This window comes from Dasypus novemcinctus, chromosome 18 (genome assembly GCF_030445035.2).
Source record: "Dasypus novemcinctus isolate mDasNov1 chromosome 18, mDasNov1.1.hap2, whole genome shotgun sequence".
In the NCBI taxonomy this organism is placed as follows: Eukaryota; Metazoa; Chordata; class Mammalia; order Cingulata; family Dasypodidae; genus Dasypus; species Dasypus novemcinctus.
Genome location: NC_080690.1, coordinates 3,996,659 through 4,011,267, shown reverse-complemented (window position 1 = coordinate 4,011,267; position 14,609 = coordinate 3,996,659). Strand labels below are relative to the sequence as shown.

General features: G+C 50.9%; 2 protein-coding genes across 11 annotated transcripts in view; one reads left to right on the top strand and one right to left on the bottom strand.

Annotated features, from left to right (window-relative positions):
• The window catches only part of GSE1 (Gse1 coiled-coil protein), a 91,460-nt gene extending 84,241 nt beyond the window's left edge, over positions 1-7,219 (top strand). For all 10 annotated transcript variants that reach the window (XM_058279624.2, XM_058279621.2, XM_058279620.2 and 7 more), the window contains 3 exons: positions 802-1,080; positions 2,232-2,335; positions 3,284-7,219. In XM_058279624.2, the coding sequence (XP_058135607.1) occupies positions 802-1,080; positions 2,232-2,335; positions 3,284-3,418 (518 nt within the window). In that variant the 3' untranslated portion in view covers positions 3,419-7,219. The remainder of the gene's footprint in view (positions 1-801; positions 1,081-2,231; positions 2,336-3,283) is intronic.
• GINS2 (GINS complex subunit 2) lies at positions 4,768-14,609 on the bottom strand. The gene is made up of 5 exons (XM_004478029.4): positions 14,125-14,609; positions 12,880-12,994; positions 11,855-11,954; positions 9,003-9,129; positions 4,768-8,830 (listed from the first exon to the last, which is right to left on the bottom strand). The coding sequence occupies exons 1-5, from the start codon at positions 14,212-14,214 to the stop codon at positions 8,705-8,707; spliced, it is 558 nt and encodes a 185-aa protein (XP_004478086.1). The 5' UTR covers positions 14,215-14,609; the 3' UTR covers positions 4,768-8,704.

Below are 14,609 nucleotides of genomic sequence, written 5' to 3'. Positions count from 1 at the left end.
TCACCTTTCTAAGGTGCTGCCATTAAGATGAAATAACATTAAAAAAAAAAACACCCTTTGGGCAGCGGCGTCTTTGCGATGATTTAAAGACAACCCCTCAAAGTTGGGGTCGGGGGGGAGGCTGTATTGGCTTTTTATCATAAATTTTCTCAGAAGAATCATTTTTCCAAATGTTAGGGCCTTAACTGGCCCTCCGCTGCGAAGGGTGGAGGAATTCAAATGCGAACCTGGGCTGCTTTTAGGAATTTGGGGGAAGGCACCATTTTGCCGAGGCTCTGGTTTCCTGCCGTTGTGGTGTCAGCCCTTTCGTGGGGTTTTTAGGAGAAAGCTCCGGATCCTGCCTGCCTTGGACAGGTCTGCTCGGGCAGGAGCCTCTCCTGCTGGGGAACAGGCCTGCCTGGGGACACACGTGCCTCGTTTAAGCAGGCGACAGCCCCCTGCTGCCTCCTGGTGGAGGGCAAGGGTCAGGCGGGCCTCTGGAGTGAGCTTCCGTGCTTCACGCGATGTTCAGATCTGCGGATTTACGGAAAAAATAAATCTGCGCTCCGAGACTTATGTTAGCTGTTGAGACACGAGGTTACGGCAGAACCCAGGCTGCCAGCCCCGAGACCTCCTCGGGTTGTGCCAGCGCCTGCAGAGCATGGGGCTGCCCTGCACGTGGCCGTTGTGCTACGCTTTTTCCCCCCGTTTGCAGTGAGGCCTGTCGGAGGACAGCAGAGCCGGCCCTTCTCTGCGCCCCTCTGCCCTCCGCCGGCCCGAGGCCCCCCGGCCTGGCGTGACCCTGGCTCTCCCTTCCTCCAGGGAACACGGCGGTGCTGTCTGCAGAGCAGAACCACAAAGTCGACACGTCCGTCCACTACAACATTCCGGAGCTGCAGGCCTCCAGCCGGGCCCCTCCGCCCCAGCAGAACGGGCAGCAGGAGGCCCCGTCGGCGAGGAAGGGCCCTGCCCGCCGTGAGGTGGATCGAGACTCAGAGGAGGACGAGGAGGAGGAAGAGGAGGAGGAGGAGGAGGAGGCCCCCAGGCGGAAGTGGCACGGGATCGAGGCCGTTTTTGAGGCTTACCAGGAACATCTGGAAGGTACACGGAACAGGGAAGAGGGTGGGGAGCGGTGGGTGAGGAAGGCAGGCCGAGGACAGCGGGACAGGCCAGTTAGCACGCCACCGCCGGCCCCGGGGCCGGTCAGGGCTGGGGCCGGGGCTGTCCTCGGCCGTGGCCGCACAGACCCCAGGCCAGCGTTCCAGGTGAGGTGTCATCTTTCTTCAGGCATCTTGCCTGTTTCGAGAACGCGCCTCAGACTTCTGCAGGTGCCCAGGCTCATTTATGACGGCAGCTCCTCCCAAACAGCCCCGAGCTCCTTCTCAGTATGCAGCAGATTCAGCGACGGCATGCCATGCCATTGTGGGTGACACTCCTGGGGGCCGTGGCACTCACTCGCTAGGCCCGAGCGCCCCGGAAGGGACTAACGCTTTATTAGGGCTTCTAACCCGTGCTTTTGAGGGCTCACAGACTCTAGTTTTATTGTGCTTTTTGGGTCAGCCGGATAGCCTGGTTTTCGTTCTCTGAAGCATTTTGTGTAAAGCAGCGATTTGACCCTAAGGCTTGAAATCACGCTCAGATCACAGCTAGGCCCAGCATTTTCTAATGAGGCAGAGATTTTATTTTACTAATTCAAACCACACTTTGAATTTCTTCTCACATCAATATGCATTTTCTGCATATTCTGAATGCTAGCATTAAGTTGTTGATCATATTTTTCTAGGCTTGCTTTGTTCCCCACTGTCTCGGTGGCTAAGGTCTGCTTTATCCCACTACTGTTCCTCTGTGCCTTTGCCCTTTTCCTTGGCTCTCCGCAGAGCACTTGATTTTATTGCTCTCTCCCTCTCTCAGGTTGTTTTGCTTCACTGGCTTTTGTATTCACTGTTTTAGCCTTCTATGGGTTTACTCTGGCCTTTTTCCAGCAGCCTAAACTGAAAGCACACCCTTTATTTTCTATGTTCGTCTTTGAAGAAATGAATTTAGGGCACATATTTACCCGTATTGTTTCTTAATCTGTATTCCTTGAAGTGCCATTGGGTTCTAGAGCCTTGGTCTTTAGTCCCGAGTGCTGAATTTAATTTTGGGATGGTAATCCGTGGGTTTAGGGCAGCTCAGAGGACTGGGGAGCTTGGTGGGCTGGAGCAGGGCCAGGCTGGCGCCTGGGGCAACACTTGCCATCTCTCGTCTCTTAGAGCAAAACCTGGAGCGGCAGGTGTTGCAGACGCAGTGCAGGTGGCTGGAGGCCCAGCACTACAGCCTTAGCCTGACGGCGGAGCAGCTCTCCCACAGCATGGCGGTGAGTCGGCCCGCGCGGGGGGCGTGGGGGGCAAACCCAGACGGGGAGGGGGGTGTGTTTCAAGAGCACCCGGATAAACTTGGAGGGGAAATCCTACTCTTAAGAAATCAGAATGTATAGTGTTATGTATAGTCTTTGTTTTTTGTTTCGATAACCAGGCATTGAACCTTGTACACGCAAAGCAGGCTCAGCAACTGAGCTACACCCACTTCGCAAAAAAAATGGCTTTAATGAGAAAAACAAAGGAGTAGTTGAGGGGGGAGGTGATCCTGGGGTGATGGTGCCTTCCCAGGGTCCCTGTACCATGCTTTTCCAAGGAGGGTGGACAAGGACCGTCTTGGTGCTCCAGAGCTGCTGTCACAGACACACACGATGTGCTGGCTTAGACACTGGGGAGGCGCCCAGCCCAGCTTTCTGCCTGAGGACGAGGCCCTCCTGCCGGCTGCTGGCCGTCCTTGGGCTTTCTGGCTTGCGGGTCCACCTCCCATCACGGGGCAGCGGCCTCTCCTTTCTGCTTGTGACTTCTGGGCTCCTCCTGCGGAAGGCGGGCTCCTCAGGCTCAGCCCACTCAGAGCTGCTTTCGGCCTCGCTCACCAAGTTGTCCCGCCTGCAGCAGGATAAAGCCCGCGGGCTTTCTCCCGGGGGCAGGGGCCATGGGCGCGGCTCAGATCTCAGGCCTCTCCTGAGCAGCAACACAGTTACAGTATTGGGGCTCAGCTTCTAAAACCTCAGGGTTCCCAGAACTCAGGGTTCCCGTGGAGATGGGTGGGCAGCGGTTCCCCAAGAGCAGGTACCCGGAGAGTCCAGGGCTTTGGGAGCAGTGTGAACTGGTTCTTCCAAAGACAACGGGAGCTTGGGAAGAAGTGCAAGGAATATAGCTCACCACACAGCACAGCGTAACCCCCAGCACGAGCTGCCTCTTGACCTGGTCTCCCTCTCTCTCTTCAGGAGTTAAGGAGCCAGAAGCAGAAGATTGTCTCGGAAAGGGAGCGCCTCCAGGCAGAACTGGATCACTTACGGAAGTGCCTTGCCTTGCCTGCAATGCATTGGCCTAGGGGTTACTTTAAGGGATACCCTAGGTGACGGTTTCCCTCGCACTAGGCCGAACCTATAGTATAGAAATAATATCTATTTTATTACCTTGAATATTTAATATTTTTCACTGGGAGGTTTGAAGCTTAAAAAATAATGAGAATGTGCCATGCATGAAGCAAAGGATTCCAGGCTCCAGAATAAAGAACGAGTACTCACCTTGACTTCGATGCAACTGAATCATCTTTGTAATTCAGCGAGCAATCAATGTAGGAAGCCCATAGTTTTTTTCTTTTTAAAGGTGGTTTTCTTCTTTCTTCCCCCATATCGTTGTTTCTTTGTCCGAAAAGGAAGGCTCTGTTACCACCAACACTAACCTTGATCATTTAGAGCCCCAGGTGTCTGTGATGGGATGGCCCCGGTTGTGGGGGGCTCCCGTGTGCCACATTGCTCTGCCTAAAGAACCAGCCCTGCTGGCTGACGGGACCGGTCTCGCTCCTTCCAGGGTGAGGCCCGCTCCAGCTCTAAAGGAGGCTGGGTGCAGTGTAAGTAAAGGACTTGTTTCAGTTACTTTGCTGCAGGGTTTTCTTTAAAGCAACAGTACTTAAGACCCACCCACCAAAGGCTTTTACTGGAAAAGCGCTCACTAAAAATAAGATGAGTCCGTAAACTGAAGGTACCTTTTCATTACTCCGTGGGGACGCTGTACAGGTCTGTGCATTCAGTCACACCCACCGGATTGTCACTGCGGTGGGTCGCGTTTTCATACAAACGTGATTTTGAGAGAAAAGTCAAAGGTGCTTCAGCCTTGTACTGTGTATATATATTAAAAAAAAGTTTTGTATGTTTTTATTACTTTAATTATTGTTATAAAAAGCCTGCCATTTTTAATATGTGGTTTGGGGGATTTTTTTGTTTGTTTGTTTTCCTCTTTGGGGGTTTTGTTTGTTTTTTGTTTGTTTTTCTGGGCAAAAAAGAAAAACTTGCTTTTAGTGTTTGTACTGCTGCTGGTCAGGACATTGAAATATTGAAGTGTTTTTAAACATTAAAGAAGAAGAAAAGTAAAAAGAGCTTACCACTGGCACCTATGCGATCACTTCCTTTTTCATTTGAGAGTGATGTAGAAAGCCATGCATTACTTCTTACCTCTCCTTCCTTCACCCCCTCCGCTGCCTCCCCGCATCAGGCCAATGCACAGCAGAAACGCCAGCTGCTGCTAGGTGAGAAGGGGCGTCCCTGGAGGGAACGGGATACTCGCCTGTGTGCACGTTTGCGTGCGCACACACACACGGAGCTTTTTTTTTTTTTCCTTTCTGTTTTCAATAACCTTTCAGGAAGTAAACCATTTCTGTGATAAAAAATAAATTCTACAGTGTCTTACAGCAGTCTGAGAGCAGGTGCAAAGTAGAAACTTTAGAGGCTTTATTTAGATGCAAAGCTTTGTAACAGCCTGAAAGTAGGGTAAACAATGTCCGAGCTGCCTTTCTCCCTCCTTTTGACTCACGTGACAAGCAGAGGGGCAGCTAGCACGCTCTCACCAGTGAGGAGCAGGGCAGGGTGTGTGCTTCACTCTGCCCGTTACTGCTCATTCAGCCCGTGTTTAATCCAGAGCGAGGAAATGGGCCCCAGCAGCACAAAGCAGCCAGTGGCTAGTCTGGGGGCAAGAGGGGAGGAGGTGGCGGCGGGTCAGGGGTGGGCGACTGGCCTCGGTGACGGCTGCTCACTGCCATCAGTGGCGGAAACTGCAGCCCCCAGCCCTTTTGCTCTGCGGAACAGCTTGCTGGCAGATGGCGTTGTGTCGCTTTATCTGCTCCCACACAGTTTGCTTTGTATGTCTGCCAAGAACCTTCCAGTTATTAGCAAACTCAGACAACAAGTGCCGCCAGTATTATCAGCAGTCAACAAGCGCCTTCCTTTCCACAGCTAGGCCTTGAGAATTAAAGGCTGTTCTGCGGGCCGCCTCCCCTGCAAAGGCATTGCAAGAGCAACACGGTCTACAGGTAGGGGCAGGTGTAGAGAGGGAGCCCATTAGCCAACAACCAGGGCGGCTACCACGGACTCCCTCCATTTAAAGTCTGCTTGCCATCTCTGGCCCAAAGGCTTAGGAGTCATGTCCTAGCGCCTCTGCCAGGCTGCCGCCGGCACTGCAGAAAATGTCTAGATGCCTTCAGCAACCAGCTTTGGTGGTGGTCTTGGCTGAAGTAGAGAAAAAGATCTGACAACTCCGTGGAGAAGAAACGCACAGCCCATCCCTTCGCCCACCTGGGGAGAGCGTCCTTGGTTGGGTTTTTGTTCGGGGGAGCGGTTCAGGGCATGGTGAGATGAGTGGAGCCCCCGTTACCAGTCTCTGCCTAAAGCTGGGGGCCACAGGTGACCTGTCCCCAAACTAGTACTAACTGCTCTTTTCCTTCTAACTGAAAAGAGCATCTTCAGCCTGCCTTTGAGCTTCTCTATCACTGTCTCACCATATGCCACTGTCTGTGGAGACCGTGGGACTACTCTTATACTCAAGAATATGACAATCAGAAAAGAGATAAACCAGTAAAGCAGCATGGATAAAAGTATCTCATTAAAACAAAAGTGCACATTAAGGTATGGAACCTAATGATGCTTCTCTCATTTGCTTATAAACTAAAATCTGAAAGCAGCTGACTTTTCAGAGGATTCTAGTCTAGAAAGTACGAACACAATAGAATATCTAAGTATACCTTCAATTTGGGTTCAACAAAAAATAACATGCAACCCTCTAAAGCCTTTTGTTGTTGAACACAGTTTAAAAGACAAACCAAATTCAGAAGTACACCACATTTGCTCTAGAAATGATCGCGCAACCTTTATTATCAGTATTTCCGTGAAGGCCTCGGTCTTTCGCGACTAGAAGTGTCTTCCTAGATTACCTGGAGAGAGGATGGCTGTCATCAGTCCTCTTAACAGGGAACTCAACTAGACTTGAGAGTGGGCCTTCTAAAGCTAAGTCACATGGGTCCACATTTAATCAGATTATTCAAAACAGAGCAAAGCTTTCTCCAAAACTTGGTGCTAGACAACATTTGAGAACAGGTGTTCTTTCAGGTAATCAGCCAAACAAACATACCATACGCTGCTTCTTACTGTCTCTGACAATTGACCAATATATGATTTTCAACATTTCTATCTTAAAAGAAATAAAACACTTCATTAACATTCTAATATACCTTTAAGGAAATTCAGAGTGTTAAAAGAAACCCACACCTTCAGCAAAGAATACATACAGGAAATGGTAAGGTTCTAGGTGGAATGGTATTTTCCTCAGCTCATAATGCTGCCAAATGCCAAAATTTATAGTGAATTTCGAACAATATACCCCCAAAACAGCTGAATTTCACACCAGATACTCCTTTCCCTATGAGTCATTGTTTGAACGTGCAGAAAACTCCAGGGATCCACTGTAAGGTGGCGAGGGTCAGCAGGAGCCAGTTCTGCTCCTCCTGAGGCAGGGGAGCTAGCAGCAGGTTCCCAGGCACCTTAAACGCCACGTGTGGACTCTGCAGTAGCCCATCCCCAAATTGTGGCCCCAGCTTAATTCAGAACTTGACTCTGCCTTGACCTTGAAGGCCCTGCTAACTGGCCACGCCCCCTCGCCTGTGCCCTGTGCTTAGTTCTAGAACAGAAACCAGGACCTGGGAGGGAGGAGGGACAGCCTCGGGCACTCTGGGGGCAACTTAGATGCTGTGAAATTAAACCTGTTCTAAGTGTACTTGTTTGAATTAATTGTATTGTAATATTATTTGTTGAATGTAGTAATTAGGTATTTATGAATATATTGCTGTAATTTCTGACAACATCCAAAAAATAAAATCTTCCTAAATCACATCAAGAGGAAAATCTTTTTTATGCCATAATGTGGGCAAAAATAGCTCAGAAGCACTTTGCTTAACAGGTCCGATAGGAAGTCCGATTCAGCTGAGGCTCAGCCAGGTTCTGGGAGCAGAGCATTGAGGGACAAGATCTGAGACGGGACCCCAGACTCCCCACAAGCACATGGAGCCCCATTCCAAAGGATCCCCAGGTGGAAGCCAGCAGATCCCAAGTAAGGATGAAACGAAAGCAGCCGTCACGCCCCAGGCAGGTCTGCTGCTCCCCTAACCCAGGTACCAGAGCCAGGCTCTCCGGTGCTCCCGTGGGAGGTACGCCTGGGAAGCAATTTGAAAGAGGAAAGCGCTGAAATAATTTGAAGTTTGGCCTTTAAACAGCACAGGGCAAATGGCAGCGCTGCAGGCTGGGTGTGCCGCTCACATCCGGGCTTCCCAAAGCCCCAAGAAAACAGGCTCTTTCCTGCTCCTGACTGGGTGCCGCAGGCAAAAGCCAGCTGGCCACAGCTTTCCACTCACTGTGGGACCCTGCACAGTCACTTTCTCCAAGAAATAGTCTTCCACGAAGGAGCCTAGCAATGCCAAACTGCTAAGATTCTCACTGAATTAGCTGTCCCCGTTACCCCCACTTGAGCCTCTGCTCTCTACGTCAGCCCTTCACCTAAATCCATCAAGAGCAGTTATAGGTCCAACTGTCCTTCCTGGTGCTGTCGTAATTTTCACTCACATACTTGATATAATGGATTAATTCTTCCCTGACATCTCTTGAAAAGCAACCCATTAAGCCTTGACCAGAAGCAGCCGCAGCGCGAGAGGCACCCAGAACATAGGTTTGGAGTTTATGAACTGCTACGCACCTCTCAGTTTGGCTTTATCAAGTCCATCGTAACCATATGGCAGGCTTTGACAATTAGGCAGGACAAAATTTCAGCAGTCAGATTTGGGCTGATTTTTGTCTGTCAGGACTTAGATTATAAAATGCTGGTCAGCATCGCCAGCTGCTCCATCTGCCAGCCTGTGTGTGCCACCTCTGTAGGAGAGTCTAAATTTAGCCCAAGAAGGGGGAAAATACACCCTAAGCCATGCTGCCATTCCCACCATACCTTTTAAAAGCAGCACCTAACAGTCCCTGTATCCTCATCCACACATGACGGTTCTTGTGCAGGAGATCTGCTACGGAGACCTTGTTTTACCAAAGCCTTTATTCCCCTCCCCCAAAAGAAAGCTGGCTTCTAGAAATAGATGTGGAATCAAAGAATGTTCCAGGGAACTGAGTTTTGAGGACAAACCACAAACCTCTTGCTTCTCCAACAGTCTTATGAATCCATTCCTTGCACAACTGCACATGTATTTTAGACATTCAAAAATACTTCTAGAACTCTACAACTGTGAGTTCCTCTATCACTTCCTGAAGCCTGATGCACTCACAAATTGCCCTGAAAGCCTCCTACCACCAGATGGGAAACGTTTACAAAGTCAAGGTCCTCTAGAAGTCCTGAGACTGGGTACTTTCCGAGGGCTGGAGGTTTGTGCGGAGCTTGTACATGTGGCCCAGTGCCTGTGTGAGAAAAGCCCCGCTGGTGTTCATCTCCATTAGGGTCAAGTTGTCCAGCTAAAACAAAAGAAAACACACTGAGTTAACCAAGGAATTTTGGTTTTTGAGGAAAGAGCTACAGAATAAAAATGAAATAAGAAAACAGTGATTAAAAGGAAAACACGGCGAGTCGTGCTTGTGTGCAATAGCCTCCGCAGGCAGGGCCGTGCCCACCCCAGGCAGCGCCCACCTTGGCATGTGCCTCCTGCTGCTTCACAAAGCTGTCAGCAGAGACCCGGAGTTTAGCTATGCGAGTGTCCCACACATCCTTGACCAGGGTCCGGATCTCATCTGCTTTCGGAATGTTGTCTGAAGCACTAAAGCAAACGAGGTGACATAAATCAAATAAGGAGAGAGAAGGGGCTTCCTTAAAAATATCTGGATTCAAGCAAAATATGCGAGCTGTTCTGGGTTTGGGAAACTGGTTTGGCTTTGTTTCCCATTTTAAAAGGGAAGGATTTCCAGCAGTTCAGCTTGGCGCCAAGAAATGTCAGCCGTGACACAGGCCGAGGCCCTGTTGCTCCCGTGAGCCACACCCCTGCACGCTGCTGTACCAGGACTTCTGGTTCATCTAAGATCTGGTGCTGGAGAACAAGCACTAACGTGGCCAACCTCTGGCTCAGGATAGCCAAATATGCTGCACAGCTGCCATCTAGAATGAAGGTGTTTCGCGGGCTGGCTCAGAGATGACTTCTACTGCTGCCTATTACCACCTAGTGGGGAAAAGACACAGTAGGTCTGCGCCAGTGCTAGCTGGGTGCTGTGCATGGCACCCCCATCCTCACAACAGCCCTGAAGGACTCCCGCTTGACAGAGAAACCCAAAATAAGTTTACAAAAGTCATAGACGAAAATGCAAATTAGCACAAACTGGAGCTGGTGTAGCTCAGTGGATTGAACTCCAGCTTCCCACATACAAGGACTCAGGTTCAATCCCTGGTCCCAGGACCACCAAACACACACACACACAAATTAGCACAAGCTGAACACACCTATATATAGCAGAATTCTAAGTAAAAGAACTATCTTTAAAGGAAAAACAAAATCTAAAAAAACTCGTTTCTCAAAGCAAGCAGCAGAAACAGTATTCAGCATTAGGCATTCTAGGATGAACTAGAAATTATCTCTGCATGCTCAAATTGGCTCATAGCTTGTAGATGGAAAATCCATGGTATAAAATATATCCAGTAAATTTTATTTAAAATCCAAACATTTAGGTCTTGGCTCTGAACAGCAGGTCAAAGAACAAAGGACCCCAAAATGACCTGCAGAAGAAAACCCAGGGACGGGCCCTCATTCTCTCACCAGAGGGCACAACGTCTCACCTCGGCGTCTGCCTCTGGATCCCCCCCTTCCAAGCTACTGCCCTCACTCCACAGCAGTCCCTCTCAAACCCTCTCGATGGCACCACCTGCTTAAACGCCCTGCCAGCAGCTCAGCACCACCTACAGGCAGGAGCCTTGGCCCACCACCCTTCCTGTGTCCGGGATGTGCCCAGATGCCTGTGGCTTCCCCAGCATGCCACACCCCTGTGCCCTTGTTCGTCCCTGCCTGTGCTCAGCTAGCTCCTCCTACCTGCACTGCCCAAGCCCCCTCCTAGCCCCTGGTACATTTTTCCTCATCCTTTACGCCTGAGCTCCAGTGACCTTCCTCTGTGAGCCCTTCTCTGCACTACCAGGCAATCTGTTGCCACAGCCAGATGCGCACCCAGCAGCATTTATCACACTGAATGTGACTACCTAATGGTTTACAGGTTCACAGCTCTCCTCCACTAAGCTGGGAAATACCTCCTCTCAAGGGGGACACTTAGTACACTGTTGGTACTCAGATGTTATCAAATGAATGGGTGGACCAGAGCCTCTCACAGGCTTAAGGACAGGCTTAAGGACAGCCAAATTTTCACTTAAATTCCACAGTGCCACTCGGGCTCCTGGCCCTTCCCTGGTGCTCCGCAGGAGACAGTAGGGCACACCCACTGTCCAGAAGCAAAAATTAGAATTTTTGTTCTAATTCTGCTCTTGAAATCCCTCAATTAAAAGCTGTTCAGGAAGCTTTCAAAAGCTTGGCATTTTGCAAATTACATTCGAAGTATTTCCCAATCAAAATGATCCACACTGATTACTTGCTCCACTGACTTCATTCATTCATTCATTCATTCACTCACTCAACAAGCCAGTGAGCCCCAAGCACTGAGCTGGACCCAGCACACACAAGACGGTCCCGGTCCATTTAGAACTGGGGTAGGGGAAGCTCAGCCAGACAAATCATTAGACAAGTCCAAGTGGAACAAATGCTGGGGAGGGAGGTACATGGAGATGCCAAGAGGACAATTACACTCCACCTGGGAGGGAATACCTGTCATCACACCAGGCGGGGGTGGGCACCGCAGGGGACTCACGGGCAGAGGGAGCAGCATATGCAAGGGCCTGGGTAACTGAAAGGCCAGTGTGAGCCTGAAACCTGGAGAACGGGGGGAGGCCTACGAGGGTCACGGGAGAAGGACGAAAGAAACAGACGCCAGACCACGCGGACTGGGAGAGCCGCAGTCCGATGGCCCTTTGGAAAGCCTCAGGTTAAGCAGCTGAGTCACAGGGCTGCAGGTAAGAGGCTGCTCCAGTACATTTTTTGCCACTAGTGGGTTTTCTCTAAAGCTAAGGTCAGAGGCAATGTGAGCCTGTGGCCTTGCTGTGAAAGACACAGGAACTCAAATCCACATACTCAGAGGAGAAAAAGGAGGAAAGTGTATTAAATAAAGCATACCTCGCTAGGAAAGAGGCTGTGAGAGTGGCTCACAGGAGGGTCCAATGCCAAGTGGGAGTTAGGAGGTAAAGGTGAAAAAGCCAAAGGATTTACTTGGGGAGGGGAGGTGGAGAATAGGGGGAAATGAGCAAGACGAGCCGGGCTCACTCCCGGCTGCTGACCTGAGAAACAGGGTGGCTAGTGCAGCCGTGACCACAGGAATGAGCATGGACAGCGGGGGATGGGGGATGGGGGAGTCAGGAGTCCCCCCGCCCATGGGCTCTAAGAATGGAGACAAACATACTGATTGAGCAGGAGTTTGGTCAGTTCCATGTAGTAAGGGCTGGGCATTGGGGTAAAAGTTTCTTCCTTTCGTTCATGGTCCCGATTCGCCTCCAACTTCTCTGAAATTAAGAAGTTAATACATTTTACCATCACTATCATCAATACTTTTTTAAAACCTTCCAAATTTACCAAATGTATGTATTATTACATATTCAATTGGCTAATACATTCATGGGGGAAAAAACTTTTTGGAATAATATTTGTATCATTAACTAGATGAGTCTAGGCTTGTATCCTTGGAAATTCCTCTCAGAGAAGGTAAACCTTTGTTGCTCTTGCTTTGGCCTGCAGAATAAATTTCTGAAATGAATATGTAAGAATAGGGCAGGGGATTATGTCAGTCAGAAGTTCAATCAATTTGAGGACACTCTTATCACCCCAAAAGGAACTCCATATCCTTTAGCCATCACTCTTCACACTCTCATCCCCGGGCAACCACTCGTGTACAGAGTCTCCATGGATGTGCTAATCTGGACAGGCCACAAAAGAAACCAATATGTGGCCTTTTGTGCCTGGCTTCTTTCGCTTAGCATAATGTTTTCAAGGTTCACCCACGTCATACCACATACCAGTCCTTCATTCCTTTTTATGGAGAATAATATTCCATTACATAGAGGATGCATTCGTATTATGCATTCTGTATAACGTAAAATAATGACACTGCTCCTGCTTATCTATTTTTTTTAATTAAAACACATGTTCCTCTAAGAACATAATATTTTTATTGCAAGTTAAAATATCTAAAAAGTCAAAATCTGATTTAAACTTTCACATACACCAAAACCTAACATAACTTTAGAAATAGTGGTTAGCTGAACCTGCTGAGATGCGTTATCTGGAAGTATGAATTTCAGCTGGTCAGAGGAGAGCTGAATGGGGGAGTCCAGCACAAGCCAGGAAGGCTGCCCCATGCCTCCCCCCACCCAGAGGCTAGCATCCCAAATGCAGCCCCACCCACACTTACAAGGCAATGCCTCTCCTTACCTACATCCATCCACTCAGGGGGGATCAGCCGACACTTCTGTCTTTGTTTCAGGTTAATTGCCAACCAAAGAGGCACTTCCACTGGTAAGCCAGGGTTAAAAGGCCCCAGATCCCCCTGCCAAAGGTAAAACAAGTCCACATAAGACAAACAAAAACAAACAAGAAAAAGCATCATTGAACCTCGCAGCTATCAAACAGGAGTCAAGACCCTAATAAAGTGAATTCCAAATAAAAATTAAAATGCAACTGTCTTTAAGACCCATTATTAGGTCTGCTTTGCTTAAGCATCCCCAAAATACCTGTGCTCTAGTTAACAGATCTTCTTACACACACACACACACACACGCACGCACGCACACAGACAGCTCTCTCATCTGTCTCCTTGTTGTCTTTAGGAGGCACCGGGAACCAAACCCAGGACCTCCCATGTGGGAGGCGGGCACCCAACTGCTCGAGCCCCATGGCTCCTACGCGTCTTCTTGACACCACCTGCTGTCATCTGCTAACGGGGACCTCTCGGGCAAATGGTCTCACCTAAGCCTGGGTTTCCTAAGTGCACCCCCTGATAACACCTCGGGAGTACTTAGTTTAACCCATGAGCGCTTAGTAAATAAAGCCTTGAATCTCTTCTTCATTTCTACCTACAACCTCCAGTTTCAGTGCATATTTAATAAACAAAATTTCAGCCTCCTGGGGGCTAGGGGAAATAAGCTCAGGGTATTTACAGCCCTCACCCTTTGTCCTCTAAGTCAGGTCCCCGCCCTGGGACCTCCCTCTACTCAAAATGCAAATTCGACTGGCGGGGTGACCTTGGCAAACGATTGCCTGAGCCTTGATTTTCTCCTCTGAAAAATGGGAAGAGAGCCAGGCTGGACCCCAGCCCCAGCCCGGGGAAGTTCAGACAGGGGGGTCTGGAGTGGAGGGAGAAAGCTGAATGTGAGCCCCTGCCAGGGCGATGCTGAGGAGTGCGGCAATATCCCGCAAGCCGCCACGCGGCGAGAGCAGTCCCCACAAGCCGGCCCTCGCCTCTGATATGCGCAAAGCGCGGGGGTCCCCAGGTCCAGCTCGCTCCAGACCGGCTGGCCACACACTGGGGGACCCCCGGGCAGAAGCGGGCGAGGCGCGGCAGAGCCCCGAGCGCCCCGGCTTGACCCGGCTTCCGGGGCTCTCTTGGGGGTCGGGGAACAGACGGCCGCGGCTTCCCGGGGCCAGGTCTGCCCGGGCGCCCCGGCCCGGCGCCCTTACCCCGATAAGGTAGATCTTGTCCAGGCTGAAGTTAGGGATGATGGTGACCAGCTCCTTCTCGGCCAGAAACTCGACCTCGGCCGCCTCCATGGCGCCGGGCGCGGCGGGCGCGGGACTCCCGACCTCCGCGGAGTCCTCAGCGGCCGTGACCGGAGGCCGTGACCGGAGGCCGTGACCGGAGGCCGTCACCGGAGGCCGTCACCGGAGGCCGTCACCGGACGCCGAGACCGCCGCTTTCCCGCCACGGCGCAGGCCCGCCCCCCGGCCGGAAGCGAGCCTCGGCCGGCCTATAGAACGCGGCGCTCTCCACGGGAGGCGGGGAGCGCGGTGGCTACGAGCTCGGCGATTGGTGCGCCCGAGCGAGGCTCCGCCCTGACCCCGCCCCCTCCCTGCGGGCCCGGGAGCCCAGGGAAGCGACACCTGGCGCGGCCCGCTCCTGCCGCCGCCGGCGCTGTCGTCGGGGGTCCTCTCACCTCTCACCTCTC

Bases quoted from the DNA above. Each gene is read 5' to 3' on its own strand.
- GINS2 (XM_004478029.4), bottom strand. From the start codon at position 14,214: ATGGAGGCGGCCGAGGTCGAGTTTCTGGCCGAGAAGGAGCTGGTCACC. The intron at 11,955-12,879 runs GTAAGGAGAGGC...TCTTAATTTCAG, and splicing joins CCCTGAGTGGATGGATGTAG to AGAAGTTGGAGGCGAATCGG. The intron at 9,130-11,854 runs GTATGTTTGTCT...CGTTTGCTTTAG, and splicing joins ACCAAACTCCTGCTCAATCA to TGCTTCAGACAACATTCCGA.